We start from the raw sequence: 23,493 nt of genomic DNA on the forward strand, positions 1-23,493 counted from the left end.
AATCTAATAATGACTGTGAATCCAGAAAACACCAATCTAATGTCCTTCAGGGAAGGTGTAACCTTCATCCTCACCTGGTCTGACTACATGTGACTCCAGGCTCACAGTAATGTGATTGACCTTTAACTACCCTCTGAGGAGTTAGGGATGGGCCTAGTTAGTAATGCTCACAATAAATAATATTTTTTTTAGAAATGATTATAAAGAAAATAGAAAGGTCTGGAAGAGGTTAGCCAAACAGGTTTCCAAATGTCAAAGATTATAGAAGTGAAATAGAAAAAGAAGATAGCACAGGAGATGATTTGGCCATGGTGGTTGCCAATATCAAATAGCCTTCTAAGGCTTATTGGCCCAGATTTAGGAGATACGAGTTGCACAGGGGGAGACTCAGCAGGCTTAAAGGAATCACTGGGAAATTCAAGATTCCATTACGCCATTCATCTATGTCTGGAACTCACTCCCCAATAGTCTCCATTTGTATCAGAGGGCTCCAAATAAAATTATGTAATAGAGACTCAGGAAAGATTAGAATATTAAATACATAGTCTAATGTTTCCACAGACTCCACCTCTACTTCACATGGCCCAAGTACTGTACACCTCTGCCAGCCAGACTTCTTACACATACCAGACCATTACCTGACACCCCGGGACCTGTTGCCATTTCCCCTACCATCAGACCGAACCCATCCACTTGCTGTGCAACTAACGCCACATCTTTATATCTCAGGAGCCGATCCCCCTTCACCCTTCCACAGATGATCACAACCTTCACCCCCAGGTCACAACACATTTCCCCTGTTCCAGTCCTAGTGACACTGACCCACTTTAAAACCCACCAACCCCAGGGCAGGTGACCTCATTCCTCTATACCGCATTCAAACCTTTTTTCCCCACCAATGGACACAGACCCCAAAGATGGCCCTGAGGTGAGATATTACAGGGCGACTGGCCAGGTGGACAATTTTTTAGCTCCTGCTTATTTCCCTTTCTGGGCCTGGCGGGTGTTCAAGATTCTTCCCTTTGACATTGCTTTTCTTTATACTGATGTTGCATGACCTGCTGAGTGTTTCCAGTAACCGCTATTTTTACTCAGACTTCCAACCATCATATTTGCTTTGATATCATAGTATAAATGTTTGAATAGTGTTGAGTTTTCCTTCTTTCATAACATTTCTTCCTTGGAATTATTTCCGTTGCCTTCTCTCTATAACCATAACAGTTTGTCTCCTACTCACAGGTGAACAAAAGTACCAAATTTAAAATGTAGGTTTTAAAAAAATATTAGATTTGTTATTTGACAACATGATGTTTTCAATCATTCGTACAGAGTATCAAATCAGTTCCCCTATCTAATTTTCAGCACATTTTAGTAACAAGTAATTACTACACTGCAGTAAATAGTTTAGACAGGAATAGAAAGTTGTTACAATGGCAGTTTAAGTGAGTGGCCAAAACTCTCAGAGAGAGAGTTCAATGTAATGAAGTGAAAGGGTAACCTTGGATATAAGAAAGATGGGTCACAATAGTTTCAAAATGGTTTAAAAAATTTCAGAACTTGGAAGAGATTTTGGAGTCCATGTTTGAAATCACTAAAAGCTAGTGTACAGTAAAAAGTATAATTAAAAAGATTGGTCAAATGTTAATCTTAATCTCACAGGCATGCACGTTATGCTACAATAGTATTAAGCCCTGGTGAAATACATCTGAAACATTGTTTTTATTCCTAGGCACCTCAGGAAGGATAATTGGAGCTGGAGCTGGAGGAACTTTAGATCTTTCAGGAGGTGGAGGGTGCAATTGAGAGGAGTTAGAGGGAGGTAGTCACACCTCAGGTACAAGTAAAAGACAGATAGGGTTATAGTCGGGATGGAAAGGGAACCAGCAGACAGTGCAGGGATCTCCTGTGGTAACGGTATACCGTTTTGGATACTGTGGGAGGGTGGGGGTGAACGACTTACCAGGGGTAAGCCATGCAGTACAGGTCTCTGGCACAGAGCCTGTCCCTCTTACTCAGAAGGGAAGGGGAGAGAGGAGCAGAGCATTAGTCACTGGGGATTCCGTAGTTAGGGGACAAATAAGAGTTTCTGTGGGAATGAGAGAGGCTCGCGATTGGTGTGCTGCCTCCCAGGTGCCAGGGTTCATGATGTCTCGGATCGAGTTTTCGGGATTCTATGGGGGGGGGGGCGGGGGAAGCAGCCCGAAGTCGTGTTGCACATAGACACTAACACAATTGGTAGGAAAAAGGGATGGGGAATTAAGGCAGAAACTCAGGGAGCTAGGGTGAAAGCTTAGAGCGAGAACAAACAGAGTTGTTATCTCTGGTTTGTTACCTGTGCCACGTGCTAGCGAGGTGAGGAATAGGGAGAGAGAAGAGTTGAATACATGGCTACAGGGATAGTGCAGTAGCCTGGATAATTGGGGCTCATTCTGGGGTAGGTGGAACCTCTACAGGTCTATACCTGAACCAGAGGGGAACCAATATCCTGGAGGAGGAAATTTGTTAATGCTCTTCAGGCGGGTTTAAACTAATTCAGCTGGGGGTGGAAACCTAAATTGAAGTTCCAGTGTCCAGAACATTGAGAGTAGTGAGGTCAGAAATAAATCTCAAGGTCACAAGAGTGGACCAGCAGGCAGGAAGGTGGTTTGAATTGTGTCTACTCCAACACCAGGAGCATCCAGAATAAAGTGGGTGAACTTGCAGCAGGATTGGTACCTGGGACTTCAGAGACATAAATACAGCAGGGACAGGAATGGTTATTGCAGATTCCGGGATTTAGATGTTTCAGTAAGAACAGAGAAGATGGCAAAAGAGGGGGAGGTGTGGCATTGTTAGTCAAGGACAAAATTTCAGTAGCAGAAAGGATAGTTGAAGGCTCATCTACTGAGGTAGTATGCGCTGAGGTTTCAAACAGGAAAGGAGAGGTCACCCTGCTGGGAGATTTCTATACATTTCGAACAGTTCCAGAGGTGTAGAGGAAAGGACAGCAAAAATAAATCTGGACAGATGTGAGAGCAATAGAGTAGTTGTTATGGGAACTTTAACTTTCCAAACATTGATTGGAAATACAATAGTTCATGTACTTTAGATGGGTCAGTTTTTGTCCAATATATGCAGGAGAGTTTCCTGACACAGTACGTAGACAGGCCAACAATGGGCAAGGCCACATTGGATTTGGTACAGGGTAATGAACCCGGCAAGGTGTTAGATTTGGAGGTAGGTGAGCACTTTGGTGATAGTGACCACAATTCGGTTAAGTTTACTTCAGCGATGGAAAGGGTTGGTACATACTGCAGGGCAAGAGTTATAGCTGGGGGAAAAGGCAATTATGATGCAATCAGGCAAGATTTAGGATGCATAGGATGGGGAAGGAAACTGCAAAAGATGAGCACAATTGAAATGTGGAGCTTATTCAAGGAACAGCTACTATGTGTCTTTGATAAATACGTACGTACCTGTCAGGCAGGGGGAAATGGTCACGCGAAGGAGCGTGGTTTACTAAAGAAGTTGAATCTTTTGTCAAGAGGAAGAAGAAGGTTTATGTTAGGATGAGACATGAAGCCTCAGTCAGGGCGCTTGAGAGTGACAAGTTAGCCAGGAAGGACCTAAAAAGAGAGCTAAGAAGAACCAGAAGGAGACATGAGAAGTCATTGGCAGATAGTGTCAAGGTTTTCCTCGATCCTTTCTATCCATATGTCAGGAATAAAAGAATGGAAAGAGTAACATTAGGGCTAATCAAGGACAGTAGTGGGAAGTTGTGCATGGAGCCCAAGGAGGTAGGAGAAGTGCTAAATGAATATTTTTCAGCAGTATTCACACTGGAAAAAGATAATGTTGTCGAGAAGAATACTGAGATACAGGCTACTGGACTAGAAGGGATTGAGGTTCCCAGAAAGGAGGTGTTAGCAATTCTGGAAAACATGAAAATCGATAAATCCCCTGGCCTGGATGGGATTTATCCAAGGAATCTCTGGGAAGCCAGGGAGGAGATTACAGAGCCTTTGGCTTTGATCTTTATGTCAGCATTGTCTACAGGAATAGTGCCTGAAGACTGAAGGATAGCAAATGTTGTGCCCTTGTTCAAGAAGGGGAGTGAGATAGCGCTGGTAATTATAGACCAGTGAGCCTTACTTAGGTTGTGGGTAGTGTTGGAGAGAATTATAGGAAATAGGATTTTTAATTATCTAGAAAGGAATAAGTTGATTAGGGATAGGCAGCATGGCTTTGTGAAAGGTAGGTCATGCCTCACAAACCTTGAGTTCTTTGAGAAGGTGACCAAACAGGTGGATGGGGACAAAGCAGTTGATGTGATATATATGGATTTCAGTAAGGCGCTTGATGAAGCTCCCCACGGTAAGTTATTGCACAAAATACAGAAGCAGTTTGGATCAGAAATTGGCTAGCTGAAAGAAGACAGAGGGTGGTGGTCGATGGGAACTGTTCATCCTGGAATTCAATTACAACTGGTACACCACAAGGTTCTGATTTGGATCCACTGCTGTTTGTCATTTTTATAAATGACTTGGATGAGGGAGGAAGGATGGGTTAGTAATTTTGCTGATGACACTAAGGTCGGTGGAGTTATGGATTGTGCTGAAGAATGTTGCAGGATACAGAGGGACATAGATAAACTGCAGTGCGGGACTGAAAGGTGGCAAATGGAGTTTAATGTGGAAAAGTGTGAGGTGATTCAGTTTGGAAGAAGCAACAAGAATAAAGAGTACTGGGTTAATAGCAAGATTCTTGGCAGTGTAGATGAGCAGAGTGGTCTTGGCATCCATGCATATAGATCCCCAAAAGTTGCCACCCAAGTTGATAGGGTTGTTAAGAAGGCATTTGGTGTGTTAGATTTTATTGGTAGAGGGATTGAGTTTCAGAGCCAAGAGGTCCAAACACTGGTGCGGCCGCATTTGGGAGTATTGCATACAGTTCAGGTCACCGCATTATAGGAAGGATGTGGAAGCTTTGGAAAGGGTTCAGAGGAGATTTATTAGGATGTTGCCTGGTATGGAGGGAAAGTCTTATGCGGAAAGGCTAAAGGACTTGAGGTTGTTTTCATTCGAAAGAAGAAGGTTGAGAGGTGATTTATTTGAGACATATACGATAATCAGAGGATTAGATAGGGTGGACAGTAAGAACCTTTTTCCTTGGATGGTGATGCTAGCACAAGGGACGTAGCTGTAAATTGAAGGGTGATAGATATAGGACAGATGCAGTTTCTTTACTCAGAGAGTAGTAGGGGGCGCAGAGCGCCCCACGTGCTTCAGTAGTAGACTCGCCAATTTTAAGGGCATTTAAATGGTCATTGGACAAACATATAGATGAAAATGGAATAGTGTAGAATAGATGGGCTTCAGATTGGTTCCACAGGTTGGCATAACATCAAGGGCCGAAGGGCCTGTACTGCGCTGTAATGTTCTATGTTCTATATATTGAGTTTGGTGGAGTTGCTGTGCAGATAATAAAGCTAAATGGGTTAAATAATGAAGACAGGTTGCGCAGATGAGGTTTGAATTCCTTCAAGCATCTAGATCAAAAGGGCTTACAAGTAAAGTTGAACAGTTCAGAAGGTACTTTTTGTAAAGTGAAGAACTTTATTTTCAAGACTGTCAGAACAGGAAAAGCACTCACCTTTGGGGGAATCTTCTGTACAAAATTCTGGCCTTGAGCATTCTCAGTTAAAACTAGTCTAAACCAGGCCAAGTATTTACAAAGCCAGCAGCAGAATAGATTCACATCAAAAACCCTTGCCTTTCATTTACATGAGTTGCCCCATTCAGAATTTATAGGTACTGAAGCCACTTTATCAGTTGCTGGAAGAAGGTAAGTGTGCAATGTAAGTGGAACAGGGTGATAAGAGGGATTTAGGTGGCAGATGGTTGGGGAATAACATGGGAGATGGATGAGGGTAGAATGGCAGATGGTATGGGGCGCAACAGGGCTGAATGATGGCTTGGTTGTCAGATCAGTGGATGACTGTTGAGAAAAGCTTGGGGCAAGGGAGGAAGTATCTTGAGGACAGGTATGAGGAATCAAGTTAGGTTGGTATGACTTGGGTTCCTACAGAGCTTGACCATAATTTGCAGGTACAGAGAGTACAAATGTTGGAAGTAAAGAAGTCTAAAGTGCTTCCTTTTGAGCTAACCATGTGAGAATGCACTGTGCCAAAAAATGCCCTAAAGCAAATATCCCTACGTTAGCTTGCCTAGGGAAATTGATTTTGCCTGGGCCTTTATGTGCTCACTCACTCCTGTTTATTTATTTAGGGCATACTACTCTCTTTTCCCTTTTTTTGCCAGGCTCTTCCAGGGTCACAGAACCTCAGGTTGTGAAACACAGCTTCAAGCTATAGTGTTGCCGTTACAGGCACTGGGTATAAACAAAAGAACAAGTTCCATCAGACATTTACTCCCTCCCACATCCCTCAGAAAATTATTTGAGTACCATTCAATACAATGTGTCCAAGATCAAGAACTATGTGAGCAAGAGTGGGAGAATTAATCAGACATTCCAATACTCACTGATAATGTATCATAGAACTCTAACATTTCAGCATTTTTCTAATGAAAGCAACAAAGTACAGATGCAAACTATTAGTCTGATTTAAGATGTTCTACTTATTAAAAAAAACACACTTTTAGTTAACAGTGAAATCTGCAACAGTTCAGCAAAAATACATTTTCCACGTAGAAAGAGAATATAACTGACTGATGAACTCAGAAATTAAATGTTCTTGGCCCATACTAGAAAAGATATCTTAAAAAGAATTACAGTCAACCAACATTCAAATATTTTGGCCAAGTTTTATAATCTTAGGGAGATTTTGCCTCAATAGATTCATGCTCTTATACTCACTTGCAGTTTGCCTCTGTTTAATATACTGCTCAAGTACTTCTTGGCTTCTCGTATTTTGGGTTCATTCTTTTCCATTATTGGAGTGCAATCTTTCAGTCTGGCTGCATTTTCCTTGAGGCACTGTTCCAAGAGAACTTCAGCAAGAAGCAGATTCCCAAAATCATCTTTCATTCGGAATCAAAAAAAATTAACCAATTAGCATTGTCACAGAACACAAGTTAAAATTTATTTTAGTGCCAGCCTTTATTCTCAATCCATATTTAATCATCGGTATTTACATTGCGTATTATTTATAACTTACTAACATATGAAAATAGTCCAAGATGCTTCACAGAGGTACGATCAAACAAAAAATGGACACTACACCAAAGAAGGAGCTAGTGGAAGGGCATTAATGGAAGGGAGAAATGGACAGATGCTAAGCAGAAAATCTAAACACACGGGCCCAAACAGTTGAAGACAAAACCAGCAATTGCAGACTGTAGGAGCAAGAGAATTGCAAATAAAAAACTGTCAGAGGTTGGCATTCAGATGGGAATGTAGGTCTGGATTGAGGTTAATAAGGGAGTAGCAAAGCCATAAAGAGATTTACACACAGATTTTCATTGTAGGCATTCCATGTACATGCGAGGAAGGAAAATGATGATCAATAAATAGTCTTGCACAGCAACTTAATGGAGTTGGTGCCTATCTTTCAGGTATTGGTGGTATTGTTACCAATATACCTTTACCATAAAGCCTTCAAAAGGCTTGGGCTGACCAGTAGCAAGTTCTAAGAACTCTATAATGATTATCTCAAACAATCCACCTTCCCACTGCTTTCAATGGCATTACCATCAATAACTATGACTAACATGTTGGGTGGCATCATTTGACAACCATATCTACAGCATAGTTTCAACAGCAGAATAGAGTCTGCATGTGATCAACCTCCTATCTCTTCCAATATCTGAATGGTTTAAGTCAGGAGCATGATGAGATACTTATTATTTGCTCAAATGAGTGCAGTCACAGCAGCACTACTTCCAGTTTCAATATTCATTTTTTCTATCATCTACTATATACAATTTATGGCAGGAGATCCTGAAGTTTTTTGTGTCATCTCGGGTCCTCCTCGCCTTTTCTAAAAATTCCACTAATACATTGCAACAAGTATTTTATCTGTACAAAACTTAATTAGTAAAGTATACATTCACTAAGATTGTCTTGCTTAATGCAAACAGAAGATTGATTTTATAATTGCTAGTGCTGCAGCGAGGTAGTATTGTATTGAGAAAGATAATAAATAAAAGTGGGCGGCACGGTGGCACAGTGGTTAGCACTGCTGCCTCACAGCACCTGAGACCCGGGTTCAATTCCCGACTCAGGCGACTGACTGTGTGGAGTTTGCACGTTCTCCCCGTGTCTGCGTGGGTTTCCTCCGGGTGCTCCGGTTTCCTCCCACAGTCCAAAGATGTGCGGGTCAGGTGAATTGGCCATGCTAAATTGCCCGTAGTGTTAGGTAGGTTTAAATGTAGGGGTGTGGGTGGGTTGCACTTCGGCGAGTCGGTGTGGACTTGTTGGGCTGAATGGCCTGTTTCCACACTGTAAATCTAATCTAAAAAAAAGGTAAAAAATGAATAATGAGTTTCCAACAGAGTGAAGGAGATTTTGAAAATTCAACCTTCCTTAATATGTGCTTTGAAAACACCGGTATTATAGAATTAAGAGAAGTTTCTCTTTGCAGCATCTAGTTTAATGGATTTGAATCACTGCTGTTTATAGTTTATTAACTGAAGGTGGAAGGCAATTTGGGAAACAACCTTAAGATAATGCATCAGTATTAACGCTTTCAAGGAGTTCTTTCATAAGTGTGAAAAATCTTATGATATTTAGAGTTATAGTTTTGAATGAGTACAAATATCTCCAAACATACACAGGTATACCCTATTTATTACAAGGCTGATTTAAAACTCATTCATACATTGACCTGTTCTCTTTAACAGACTACTGTAAATCAACTTTATTTTTCTACTACAGCCAAACGTCAGAGACAAACTAGTTCAGTATATGACCTAAACTGGGTCCTAAGCCCCATCATTAGTGGCATTTGCTGTTGTAAGAGAGCATAAAGAGGAAACTGTTGTGACTATTATTTTGCTGTTAGTTGTTTATTATTTACTGGCTGCTGTTATATACTGAATAATTTTAAACTTCTTACCTTGATTTTAAATCAATCCCTGACCTTGCTCCTCTCCATCTCAAGTCTTATCCAGTCCCACATAGCTCAGGGATACTAGTGCTCCTTTAACTCTGCCTCTTGTGCATTCCTCATCATAACTGCTCTATAACTGATGGCCTCACTTTCAGTTGCCTCAGTCTTAATTCCTTGAATTTCCTTGCTACATCTCATCACCTTGCTTTCCTTCTTCAGAACACCTTATTAAGCTTACCTCTTTGACCAAGCTTTTGATACCTGACCTGGTATCCTATTTTGCTTTATAATGCTCCCATGAAGCATTCCATTACATTATATTGACATTGTTACATCTATAGCAGTTGTTTTGTCTATTTCTGATAGTTCAAATTTGTCTTTGAACTAAAAATAATTCAAATTATTGCATAATGTAGTAAGTAGCAGCGCAAAGTGGGAATTTAATTCAAAATTAAATCAACAAATAATTTAAGCTTCAAATTGAGAGGTATATAATTTTCATTTTATTTTAAGCAAACTCAGAAAAAAAGTGAACAACCTGGAAAGCAGCTTATGCAATACTGTTGTCAGAACACTAAATGCATTCATGTTCAGTTATTCCTATTTAAAAATAGATCATTTAAACCAATGATCAAATTGTAGACAGATTAATTTGATGTATGTGTGTGTGTCTGTGTGTGTGAGAGAAGAGTTCTTATGATGACAGTTCACCCTGAATTTTTCAGGCTGTTGTGTAACAACTGGTGGCATTTCTGAGATGTAAGATAAGATGTTATAGAAATACAAATCATCTCTCCTTTCTCTGTGATTAATCTGCGTGGTCCTGGGCATTGCATATTAACATCCCAAGGTTTAAATATTGTCCCTGGCTTAATCCCAAGTGAGACCAACCCAAATGTTCCCAGGTTTACCATCACTGTTTCTGTAGCTCATGACTAAAGATATCACTGTTTGTTTTTCACTGCTATGGGAACAAGCATACCAATCGTAGTAGCTGGTCGCATACTGTCATTATCTGCTTCTATGCAAACATGAAACTATAAAAATTCACATTGCTTTTCGAATAATGAAAACCACGTTTTCCCAAAGCAAGTGGTCAAGTTGCCTTTTTCTACTCCACTGCTTTCTTACTTATCTTAAAACAGTATCAATTTGGACTAAGAAAAGAATCCATAGACACCAATCATCTTCTAGCACCTTATAATGTGGGCATTTTTAGAAGCTAGTCTTAACAACTGGAACTCAATCACAGAAGCCATCACAAAAAAAGCCCATGTATTCGTTATTAGATTTGTGCAGAAACTTGTCTGTAGTTACATAATGCATGACAATGGATATTGAAGAAGGCATTTGGTATGTTTGCCTTTATTGGTCAGAGCATTGAGTATAGATTTGAGAGTAAAAAGTGAGTCTGCAGATGCTGGAGATCAGAGCCGAAAATGTGTTGCTGGTTAAAGCGCAGCAGGTCAGGCAGCATCCAAGGAACAGGAAATTCGACGTTTCGGGCACAAGACCTTCATCAGGAATGAGGAAAGTGTGAGTCCTGATGAAGGGCTTGTGCCTGAAACATCGAATTTCATGTTCCTTGGATGCTGCCTGACCTGCTGCGCTTTATAGATTTGAGACGTCATATTGCAGCTGTACATGATATTGGTTAGGCCACTTTTGAAATATTGTGTACAATTCTGGTCTCCCTCCTATCAGAATGATGTTGTGAAACTTGAAAGGGTTCAGAAAAGATTTACAAAGATGTCGCTAGAATTAGAGGGTTTGAACTATAAGCAGAGGCTGAATAAGCTGGGGTTGTTTTCCCTGGAGCAACGGAGACTGAGGGGTGACTTTACAGAGGTTTATAAAATCATAAAGGGCATGGATAGGCTAAATAGGTTTTTTCCCTGGGGTAGGGCAGTCCAGAACTGGAGGGGTTAGGTTTAAGGTGAGAGGGGAAAGATATAAAAGGGATCTAAGGGAGAACTTTTTCACACAAAGGGTAGTGCATGTATAGAATGAGTTGCCAGAGGAAGAACATAGAACATAGAAGATTACAGCTCAGTTCAGACCCTTCGTCCCTTGATGTTGCATCAACCTGTGCAACCAATCTGAAGCCCATCTAACCCACACTATTCCATTCTTGTCCATATACCTATTCAATGACCATTTAAATAGCCATAATGTTGCCGAGTCTACTACTGTTGCAGGCAATATGTTCCACATCCATACTACTCTCTGAGTAAAGAAATTACCTCCAACAAGTGTCCTATATCTATCACAGTGGAGGATGCTCGGACAATTACAACATTTAGAAGTATCTGGATGAATACATGAATAGGAAGGGTGGGGGTGGATAGGCTTGCAAATGGGACGAGTGCTTGTCAAGTGCTTGCAAATGGGACGAGATTAATTTAGAATGTCTGGTCAGCACGGATAAGTTGGACCGAAGGGTCTGTTTCCATGCTATACATCACTATGATTCTATGATTTTAAATGGACAGAACAGTAATAGTTTCAGAACACACAAAACGAAAGAGAGCAGAATAACAATCAAAAATTGTGCTTTCGGCAATACAGATAAAAGGGAAAACTAAATGATGTGACATAATTAAACCAAGGAAGAAAGGTGAGAAACATGCCAAGAAAACACTACGGCAGAAGGACAAGCTGAGGAAAGTGTGGCCTAATTAAGTTGTTCTTTATACAAATGCATAGTACCTAAAGGAAAAAAAATTGAATGAATTGCAGGCACAAATTCAACTGTAAGTGTTCGATTTGGTAGCCATTCCTGAAACAGCTACAAAAAACTGTGGAATAGTTACCTTTTTAATTAAAGATAATACCATTACAAATGTACATGGATATAATGAGAGGCAAGCAGTTAGTAGAGACTTTATCCACAGTACTAAGAAAAGAATTTCAGATAGCAGTGGGAGTAATGCACAGGCCCCCTGTGAAGTACCAGATTGTCTTAACATATGAGAAAAGTTAGAGGATTCTGGGTCTATACTCGATAGAGGTTAGAAAGATGAGGAGGGATCTAATTGAAACATACTGAATACTGAATGGTCCGGACAGACTTGATGTTGGGAAGATGCTTCCATTGGCAGGAGAGACTAGGACCTGAGGGCACAGCCTTTGTTCTAAAAGGTCTTCCTTTTACTCTGAGATAAGGAGAAACTTTTTTTCCCAGAGACTGGTGAATCTATGGAATTCATTGCCACTGAAGGATGTGGAGGCCAGGTCATTGAGTATATTTAAGACTGAGATAGATAGGTTCTTGAGTATCAAGGGGATCAAGGGTTATAGGAGAAAGCAAGAGAATGGAGTTGAGAAATTTATCAGCTATGATTGAATGTCAGAGCTGACTTGGCAGGCTGAATGCCCTAATTTCTGCTCCTATACCTTATGGTCTATATGGAGATTTGGAATAGGATCAAATTCAACATAAAGTTTGGAAGGGAGAAATTACTGAATTACTGAATCCCTTCAGTGCAGAAGGAGGCCATTCAGCCCATCAAGTCCACACAGACCCTCAGAAGAGCATCCCACCCAGGCTGAGATCCCTACCACAAGAATCTTAGGGAGTACCTCTCCCACTGCAACTCCCAGGTCATTTCCTCTGCCCTGAAGCTCTTCAACCATGTCCTGAAACAGACTTGCCAGCTCAGCACCGCCCTCATGACCTGTCCTACCTGCCTAGGTAGGCACGGTGGCTCAGTGGTTAGCACTGCTGCCTCACAGCACCAGGGACCCCAGGTTCAATTCCAGCCTCAGGTGACTGTCTGTGTGGAGTTTACACATTCTCCCTGTGTCTGCGTGGGTTTCCCCTGGATGCTCTGGTTTCCTCCCACAATCCAAAGATGTGCAGGTTAGGTGAATTGACCACGCTAAATTGCCCATAGTGTTAGGTGCATTAGTCAGAGTGAAATGGGTCTGGGTGGGTTACTCTTCGGAGGGTCAGTGTGGACTGGTTGGGCTGAAGGGCCTGTTTCCGCACTGTAGGGAATCTAATCTAATCTAATCTAATCCTGTAACCCCAAATTTACCATGGCTAATCCAATTAGCCTACAAGGCCATAAACAAAACAGACAAATTTAAGATGACCAATCCATCTAACCTGCACATCTTTGGACTGGGGGAGGAAGCCGGAACACCTGAAGGAAACCCACAATGACACAGGGAAAATGTGTAAACTTCACACGGACAGTCACACATGGCTCCATAGAACTGTGAGGCAGCACTAACTACTGAAATGCGAAACAGCTGCTAAGGCAGGTTTCAATGGGTTGAGACAAAGACTATCCACAACTGGCCAAACCAGTGGAAAAATCAGTTTCTGGATTAGAGTGGTGTTGGAAAAGTACAGCCGTTTAGGCAGCATCCGAGGAGCAGGAAAATCAACATTTCAGGCAAAAGCTCTTCATCAGGGATAGAGGCAGAGTGGAGAGATAAATGAGAGGAGGGTGGGGGTGGGGAGAAAGTAGCATAAAATACAGTAGGTGAATGGGGGTAGGGATGGAGCTGATAGGTCAGAGAGGAGGGTGGAGTGGATAGATGGAAAGGAAGATAGGCAGGCAGGACAGTTCATGAAGGCGGTGCTGAGCTGGCGAGTCTGTTTCAGGACATGGTTGAAGAGCTTCAGGGCAGAGGAAATGACCTGGGAGAGGGACTCCCTGAGATTCTTGTAGAGAGAGGAGGAAAACGTCGACAAGGCAGGCATCCTTGCAAGAGGATTTGCAGTAGGGTTAAAATCAACTAGGTAAAAACAAGGACTGCAGATGCTGGAAACCAGATTCTAGATTAGAGTGGTGCTGGAAAAACACAGCAGTTCAGGCAGCATCCAAGGAGCAGGAAAATCGATGTTTCGGGCAAAAGCCTTTCATCAGGAATAGAGGCAGAGAGCCTGCAGGGTGGAGAGATTCCCCCACCCTCCTCCCTACCTATTACCTTCATCCCCATCCCCATTCACCTATTGTACTCTATGCTACTTTCTCCCCACCCCCACCCTCCTCTCATTTATCTCTCCTGCAGGCACTCTGCCTCTATGCCTGATGAAGGGCTTTTGCCAAAACGTCGATTTTCAAGCTCCTCGGATGCTGCCTGAATTGCTGTACTTTATCACTCTAATCTAGAATCTGGTTTCCAGCATCTGCAGTCCTTGTTTTTACCGAGTGGAAAAATCAGTGGAAGGTGTTCAAACAAAATTGATACAGAACAAGTTTAGAGCTCCAATAAGCAAGACCTCTACTTTTTAGGCAGACAACTTGAAAGGTACTAGACAAGTAGGAAAAGAGGAAACATAAAAATGCAAAACATATACAAAAATGCAATTAGAGAGATTTAAAGATCAGCAAAGAATAGCAAAACAATTGGTAAAAGCTACAAAAAAGAAATGAAAAAAGCATGCAAGTAAACACTTGTACAATTATCTTATCAAAGAGTGTGCTCAGGAGCAGCGTGAGCTTCTTAAAACATGACAACAGTATAATAGCTATGAAAATTAAGAAATGGCAGACACATTGAATAAGTATGTCAATTTTACATTAAAGGAAGGGGTCAGCATGCCAGACATTCCAAGGATTCAATTAATTAATTAAGTTTGAAGTCTCCAAATTTAAGAAAGCAAAATAACAGTAATGAAGAAATTAATGGCACTAAAAAGTCACAAATCTCCAGGACCAGATAGTTTGTACCCCAGGATTTTGAAGGAACAAGTCATAATATGGAAAATGCTGTAACAATCATCATCTGAAGTTCTCCTGGTTTAGGATCCATTCCTTTCAACTGGAAAATTGCACCCATTGTTCCACTGTTTAAGAAAGAATAGAGCAGAAAACTAGAAAATTACAGACAAATTGGCCTGATATTTGTACGGGAAAATATGAGAATTTATAATTAAGGAATGAGAAACTGAACTCATTGAAAGTTTCCAGTTGATCAGAGAGTGTCAAGGATTGTAAAGGATGATGAATCTGATGCCTTTCCCTAACTATTTAGCATTGCGCAAGAACTGTGAAAATGGAAGAACGACTCCATGTTTGAAGGAGTCCTGATCAGACTCTGCTGTCAAAAATGCATAGCTCTTTTCCTTCATAAAAGAAAGGGATAGAGTGAAAATTCTCATGGGATTATCAGAAAAAATCTGGTCCAATGCATCAAATAAAAGATTGAAGAGTTAGGTAGCCATGATAGTGTTACTTCACATCACTGGTTACTGCAAAGACATCAGACATCTCATCATAGGGACAAACAGCCCAACCATGACATTATACAATGTATGTAGGATTTTGACATACTGGTTTGATCATCTAGCTTGGAGAATAAATACCAAACAGCAGGTGGCTCATTGACAAAATCTTAAGTTAGGTATATAACCAGTGTTTATAGATCTTGATATTGCTCGCTGTACTTTGTCGTTGTCTGTGCCATATTGGCTGTCCCACATGTAGCCCTAAAACCACGCTGTGATTCCAGTGGTCATCATCTATGAGGTTCTCTTGTGTATAGTTTATTGGAAATCAACCTGATGCTGAGATGAGATCAGCCATGATGATATTAAATGGCAAAGCAGATTCAAAGGGTTGAATTGCCTAGTTCTTATGTTCTTAACTTTGAAATTTCAAGCAAACTGTGAACTCAGAACCTCCCAGAGATAACAGTAGCTTTTGAAAAGAAGCCAAATAAACATTCAAAGACATAATAATAGCTCTTGGGGAAATGTCAATAAAGAACTCTCCTAAAACTGCACCACTGGAGGCAGTATTATTTTCAACCTAAAACAGAAGACTTGTAAATCAAAGCAGTCCAAGGGTGACTTTCTTTTTACTCTCATTGACAGCAAATTCATATTTAAAGAGTATTGTGTTTTTTAAAAGAAAATCATATGCAGACTTTATTCGTCATTTAAAAGCATTTACCTAATTCTGCTAATACATGATTGTCACACTGCTAGTTAAGGTCTTCAGCACAGTCAAAATGGGGTCTATTTGAACTCAGCATTAAATTCAAAGAGGAGAATGTGAGATCAGCGTCTGGAGTGTGGTGCTGGAAAAGCACAGTAGGTCAGGCAGCATCGTAGGAGCTTCAGAACCCAGGGGACGTCGATTTTCCTGCTCCTCGGATGCTGTTGTGCTTTTCCAGCAACACACTCTCAACTCTGATCTGCAGACCCCACTGTATCCTATTAAATTCAAATGGCTCTACTGAATGCAGGATTCCCGCTTGTGCGACTGACCAACTCTCCTCGCCTTCTCACCCATGTTACCCCTGCCTGCAAAGACGGGATCCGTCAGAAATAACCGCAGGGCTCCTGCTGCGCAGCTTTTTCAAAGGTCCGGAGAGTCTTGCCCACTCCGCGAAAATCTGGTCCCTTTCACCCTGCTGTCTGATCTGAAGTGTGCTCCCGGCTAAATAAAAATCGAAAGAATTGTGGACGCTGTAAATCAGAGACAAAACAGAAATTGGTGGAAAAAAAACTCAGCAGGTCTGACAGCATATGTGGAGAGAAATCGAGAGTCAACATTTCGGGTCGAGTGACCCTTCCTCAGGAATCTGATTTCTCTCCACAGTTGCCGCCAGACCTGCAGAGCTTTTCCAGCAATCCCTAATATTGCTCAGAGCTTCAGATTTTATTTCAGATTTCCAACGTACGCAATATGTTTCATCCACGTAAAATGACAACAGTTTACGCAGATGGTAGATATTTACATGAGCCCTTACTGACAGGTCGAAAAGAACTGCAAACTTATTCATTCCAGCGTGCTTTAAAAAAAATTAAAAAGGTGAAAACTTTCTGTATAAGTATTTATGTCGACAATACCAAGGCAAAAGAGAAGTGCAATACGTCACTGTGGTTTGAATCTTCAAACATGGTACAGTAAAAGCGGAAGGTGAGAAAGTTCAGCGTCTTTATTCTTGGAATAACAGCTTCAGAATTTCTGCAAATCAATGTATAATTTTCACAGCCCGTGTTTCAGATCTCCAGATCAATATTCTCACGGATCGTGCAAAATGATGCTTTATTCAACTCTTCTCTTCATTTTCAATCAACTTTTACAGATGTAAATAAAAAAATCTTAAACACACACCAAAGGTCAAAACTGCTCCGAACACTTCTGGATTTTATAAAACCTACCGTTTTCCGATGTTTTGGGAGGCAGTTGCTTCACCAGGTTTTGAACTTTGTCCCATTGACACTCTCCTCTGCATTTTTCTATTTCTGCCTCTAATTTGTACTGTGAAAATGATATCCTGGAAGCCATTAGAGTCTGTAGCACTTTTATATAAAAAGAGGAACTGCTGCCAAAATACTAGAAAAATTGCCACTGCGTCTGCGTGTTAACATAGAGCACGCTGGGAGTTGTAGTTTTCCATCCATTTTAAAGTAAACACAAGCTTGACACTTTTCTCTTAAGAAAGAAGGAAAGTACCGACAAAACATCCTTAAAACAGATAAAACAGATCATTTTTCCATAATCCTTTTTTTGCAAATGATTATAACTCCTATGATTCACAACTTACCTGCTAGCAAGTTAAAATTATTTTGTTTTCCAAATACTGTACAAATGCGAGTTAAATATTAACCTGCTTGGTTGGGATGTATGTTGTGAATGTAATATTGTGAAAATTCATTATCAAAAATATATTTTTATACTGCATGGTATTAAAGGACTGAAATTGTGCCTCATCAAAGCAAAATCAGTTTTATTAAACTTGAAACTATTGGATAGATGGTATTACTTTTCATAAGTATTTGTTTTTTTATTCAGCTCGGGAGACATGGATATTACTGGCTGGGCTGATATGTATTGCTCATCCAAAGTTGACTTTGAGAAAATGGTGGTGAGAAAATACTCCATGTGCTGTAGGTGGAGTGATGATCACTTAATGATTTTATTTAAGAAAGTTCAACTCTTGTTTCATGTTGTTTTTGATGAGCTGAGGAAGCATGTGCCTCAATAATTTATTTTGTGCACAAACTTGGACAACAATAAGAGAAACATAACAACTGTATGTTTATCAGATCTGGATCACAAGATGAATGTGTGGAGTGATGAGGGAGGACAAGATCAAGTACTAGTACCTCACAGAGTCAGTGAAGATTGTGGAAGCATTGACAGAGGTAGCTAAGGAGAAGTTGAAATGGCATGTTTTTTTTCTTTTTTTTAACCAAGTCAGTCCCCTAAATTGAGGAGATTCTAAATCTCCTGTTTTTTTTTAAATTTTCCCCAACACCCATGATGTGTGTGTGCAATTGTGCGACACAGTGGAAGACAGCAGGTGTACAAATCTTTAATCAATTTCCACCACCAGGATGAAAGGAAACATCCAGTGTCAAGTGGTCAGTGACAAGCAATGTCCTCCTCACCAAAGCACAATGCTGCATGATCAAAATAGTGAAGGATCAAAATGGCAAGGATTAAATTAAAATAGAGTTGGAGGGGGAAATAAAACACTCCACTCCCTGTGGTGCCCACCTCTCCCTGAACAGCTCAAAGGAGTTGGTAGACACCGTGTCCTCCTTCTCCAGAGACACCAGGGCTCAGACGTAGCTGTGGAAAAGGGGGAGGCAATCGGCCATAATAAACCCCTCCATGGCCCACTGCCTGGACCTGTTTATCCTCAGACCTACCCTTCCCCCTCCACACCAGGTACCCAAACATCAGGAGTGTGGGACTGAAGTGCAGACAAAAGCAGAGGAGAAGGTTCTCCAGAAAACTAAAAAGACAGTGCAAACACCCACACCCTATATGTACATGGACCATGGTCTCCACAGCACCACAGAACAAGCAATTGCATTGGGAGTCCATGAACCACTGCAATCAGCAGTTTAGTGCACAGCTGCATGCAGCACCCTCCACCCCAAATCCTCAAGAGAAAGTGGGAGGACTCCCATGTAGAGAGCTGTCCTCTGGAGATCCCCAGCCCCCGGTAGCAAGTGGGCATGTCAAGGCATGTCCGGGCGGTGGAAAGAGGTGGACAATGTGCAGCAGCAGTCTGTACAGGGCCCGCCATGATACATCCCTGAAGGGGACAAAACTAAAGTATGGCTTGATTATTTGTTGTGGAAAGAAAGAGGGCACATAATGAGGTGTGCAATGGAGATTGGACCAGAAAGAAGAAGAGTCATCCCTAAGACCAAACATAAGTATTCAGTGGTGAAAGATTCAAACACATGGGATTGGAAAAAGCATAGATGTCTGAGCAGAGGTTATAGAGATGAGTAAACAATCAGTATTATGGTAACATTGAATGAAGAAAGTAATTTAAAAAGTACACGAGTATGGAAGCAAACGAGCAAACCTCTGATTTAGACAGGAAATTGTATGGAGGGGAGAAGGTAAACACTAGGGATGAGTGAGTCTGAATACAAATTGAAAGGATGTGACTAATGGTACTCCAGTGATATATATTGTAGTGCCAACACTTTATTGTATACATAAATAATGTGTTTGGAGGAACAGAATGCATTTACATAGGTTTTCTGACAACATTAATTTACTGTCAATGACAGCAAAAATTTGCAGAGGAACATTGATAGCTGAAGCGAATGGGCAAATAGATTTTAATATTGAAACGTCATCCATTTTAATTAAGCAGAATAGATTTGAGTAATTTCTAAATGCTAAAAAAATTAGAAACTGAATAAACATAGAAATTTAGTTATTGAAGTTCAAAAATTGCAAAAAGCAGGCAGAACAAACAATAATTTAAAATGCTTTAGTGTTACGTGTTTTCAGAAGATTATCTAAAAAGTGAGAAAGTTTGCATCAAAAAGATGTGTGGCATGACAGTGGGATACTGATCTGAGCATACCGTTGTGATGGACTGTGTATCTATTTGTTACATGTGAAGTACCAAACATGCAGGAGTGCATGGTAATGCAGCACAGGAAAATGAGTTGCTAACATGCTCAGCTACTTAACAAGCAGTGTAGCACACAATGGTTATTGTGACCTGTAGAGTAAGAAACATTTTTACATCATCAGGGCATATAGTCCACAGATAAACTGAAGACAATCAAGATGGTAATTGTTCAGTTGGTGCTTCATTTTCAACCAGGAATTATCTACCAGGTAGACAATGGCACATCTGAACAAAAACACTTTATGATGATCACACCACTCACAGAACATTGGTTAGGCCACTTTTGGAATAATGTGTGCAATTCTACTCTCCCTCCTATTGGAAGGATATGTGGAACAGTCCATCTTCTGCAGCTACATTGGCACCACCACCCACCTTTTCCTCCGCTACATCGATGACTGTATCCTTGGAATGTCTGGCATGCTGACCCCTTCCTTTAATGTAAAATTGACATACTTATTCAATGTGTCTGCCATTTCTTAATTTTCATAGCTATTATACTGTTGTCATGTTTTAAGAAGCTCACGCTGCTCCTGAGCATACTCTTTGATAAGATAATTGTACAAGTGTTTACTTGCATGCTTTTTTCATTTCTTTTTTGTAGGTGAGAACCAGTGGGGTTCTGTCTTGGTGGCGGTTGGAGGGGCGGGGCTCAAGGGCGGAGGAGCGGGAAGTGGAGAGAGAGGGAGGAGTCTGAGACGGTCCAGGTAAATTTGAGGTCGGGGTGGAAGGTGTTAGTAAAGTGGATGAACTGTTCAACTTCCTTGTGGGAGCACGAGGCAGCGCCGATACAGTCATCGATGTAGCAGAGGAAAAGGTGGGTGGTGGTGCCTATGTAGCTGCAGAAGATGGACTGTTCCACATATCCTACGAAGAGGCTGCCTCGTGCTCCCACGAGGAGGTTGAACAGTTCATCCACTTTACTAACACCTTCCACCCCAACCTCAAATTTACCTGGATCGTCTCAGACTCCTCCCTCTCCTTCCTAGACCTCTCCATTTCTATCTCGGGTGACCAAATCAACATGGACATTTACTATAAACCGACCGACTCCCACAGCTACCTAGACTACACCTCCTCCCACCCTGCCCCCTGTAAAAACTCCATCCCATATTCCCAATTCCTTCGTCTCCGCCGCATCTGCTCCCAGGAGGACCAGTTCCAACACCGCACAGCCCAGAGGGGCGATGGAGGTGGGATAGGTGGAAGGAGGTCAAGGTGAGGGTGATAGGCCGGAGTGGGGTGGGGGGCAGAGAGGTCAGTAAGGAGATTGCAGGTTAGGAGGGCGGTGCTGAGTTGAGGGAACCGACTGAGACAAGGTGGGGGGAGGGGAAATGAGGAAACTGGAGAAATCTGAATTCACACCTTGTGGTTGGAGGGTTCCCAGGCGGAAGATGAGGCGCTCCTCCTCCAGCCGTCGTGTTGTTATGTTCTGCCGGTGGAGGAGTCCAAGGACCTGCATGTCCTCGGTGGAGTGGGAGGGAGAGTTAAAGTGTTGAGCCACGGGGTGGTTGGGTTGGTTGGTCCGGGCGGCCCAGAGGTGTTCTCTGAAGCGTTCCGCAAGTAAGCGGCCTGTCTCCCCAATATAGAGGAGGCCACATCGGGTGCAGCGGATGCAATAGATGATGTGTGTGGAGGTACAGGTGAACTTGTGGCGGATATGGAAGGATCCCTTGGGGCCTTGGAGGGAAGTGAGTGTGGAGGTGTGGGCGCAAGTTTTACATTTCCTGCGGTTGCAGGGAAGGTGCCGGGGGTGGAGATTGGGTTGGTGGGGGGTGTGGATCTGACGAGGGAGTCACGAAGGGAGTGGTCCTTGCGGAACGCTGATAGGGGAGGGGAGGGAAATATATCCTTGGTGGTGGGGTCCGTTTGGAGGTGGCGGAAATGACGTGAACAGGATACCCAGTACACACTACAAATCCAAAGGTTCCTGATGAAGGGCTCCAGCCCAAAATACTGATTTTTCTGCTCCTCGGATGCTTGCCTGACCTGCTGTGCTTTTCCAGCAACACACTCAACTGTGATCTCCAGCATCTGCAGACCTCACTGTCTCCCTGTTCAGAGAGGTGGTCAACAGTTTAGAGGTATGCAGGCAGATAGGTAATGGATGACTGCAGAAAGATGAAAGGAATCAGGCATGTAATACAAAAATCTCCTGAGATACTGTTTAAGAATCAGTTTCCCATTGTGCATGCTGGTGAAGGTGATGGTTCCTCAAAGGATTCCAGCAAGCACCAAGCCCTTTGAAGCACTAGTGAGCCAGATGTACACAGGAGAAGGAAGACTAGTCAAAGAGCAATAGTGATGGGGATTCACTAGTTGGAGAGGAGGCAGGGATTTTTACAGTTATGGGTGTGACTCCAGGATAGCATGTTGCCTCTCTGATGCGAAGGTAGACATGCAGGAAGCTGGAAAAACATAGCAAGCCAGGCATCATCAGGAGGTAGACAAGTCAATGTTTCAGGTGTAACCCATTTTCAGGACTGGGGATGAGTGTAGGAGGAGGTGCAAATAAAGGGGGGTGGGGGAGGAAACAGGGTGGTGAAATGGGGATAGGTGAAGACAGGTAGAGTGTATGACCTGGTTGGTCAATGGGAGGAATGAATCCGGTGGGTGGCAGAGATGTGTGGAAGGGAGGGAGAGGGAGAGGGGCTGGGAAGGGATTCGGGAGATGGGGAGGGAGGTTATTTGAAATTGGAGAAATTTATGTTAAGTCCTCTGAGCTATAGGGAAAGCAAATCTTAGCAGGACTTATACACTTAATGGTAAGGTCCTAGGGAGTGTTGTTGAACAAAGAGACCTTGGAGTGCAGGTTCATAGCTCCTTGAACGTGGAGTCGCAGGTAGATAAGATAGTGAAGAAGACATTTGGTATGCTTTCTTTTATTGGTCAGAGTATTGAGTACAGGCATTGGGAGGTCATGCTGCGGCTGTACAGGACATTGGTTAGGCCACTGTTGGAATATTGCGTGCAGTTCTGGTCTCCTTCCTATCAAAAAGATGTTGTGAAACTTGAAAGAGTTCAGAAAAGATTTACAAGGATGTTGCCAGGGTTGGAGGATTTGAGCTATAGGGAGAGGCTGAAAAGGCTGGGGCTGTTTTCCCTGGAGCACCGGAGGCTTATAGAGGTTTACAAGATTATGAGGGGTATGGATAGGGAAAATAGACAAAGCCTTTTCCCTGAGGTTGGGGAGTCCACAACTAGAGGGCATAGGTTTAGGGTGAGAGGGGAAAGATATAAAAGAGACCTAAGGGGCAACATTTTCACACAGAGGGTGGTACGTGTATGGAATGAGCTGCCAGAGGAAGTGGTGGAGGCTGGTACAACTGCAACATTTAAGAGGCATTTGGATGGGTATATGAATAGGAAAGGTTTGGAGGGATATGGGCCAGGTGCTGGCTGATGGAATTAGATTGGGTTGGGATATCTGGTCAGCATGGACGGGTTGGACCTAACGGTCTGTTTCCATGCTGTTCATCTCTATGACTCTATGAGGTGTTATTCCTCCAATTTGTGGTTTGGTTCATTGTGGCAATGGAGGAGACCAAGGATGGTCATGTCAGAAAGGGGAGTAGGAAGGGGAG

At 42.1% G+C, this 23,493-nt stretch overlaps 1 protein-coding gene across 2 annotated transcripts in view; it reads right to left on the reverse strand.

The window, feature by feature from the left end:
• LOC132819708 (tetratricopeptide repeat protein 7A-like) overlaps positions 1–17,304 on the reverse strand; it is a 373,105-nt gene extending 355,801 nt beyond the window's left edge. For both annotated transcript variants that reach the window (XR_009645113.1, XM_060831372.1), the window contains exons 1-2: positions 17,178–17,304; positions 6,856–7,019 (exon numbers count right to left, since the gene is read on the reverse strand). Coding sequence is in view for 1 of the 2 variants with exons in the window: in XM_060831372.1 (XP_060687355.1) it covers positions 6,856–7,019; positions 17,178–17,304 (291 nt within the window). In the remaining variant the exon portion in view is untranslated. The remainder of the gene's footprint in view (positions 1–6,855; positions 7,020–17,177) is intronic.
• Positions 17,305–23,493: the final 6,189 nt, after the last annotated feature.

Source organism: Hemiscyllium ocellatum, chromosome 10 (genome assembly GCF_020745735.1).
Source record: "Hemiscyllium ocellatum isolate sHemOce1 chromosome 10, sHemOce1.pat.X.cur, whole genome shotgun sequence".
Classification (NCBI taxonomy): Eukaryota; Metazoa; Chordata; class Chondrichthyes; order Orectolobiformes; family Hemiscylliidae; genus Hemiscyllium; species Hemiscyllium ocellatum.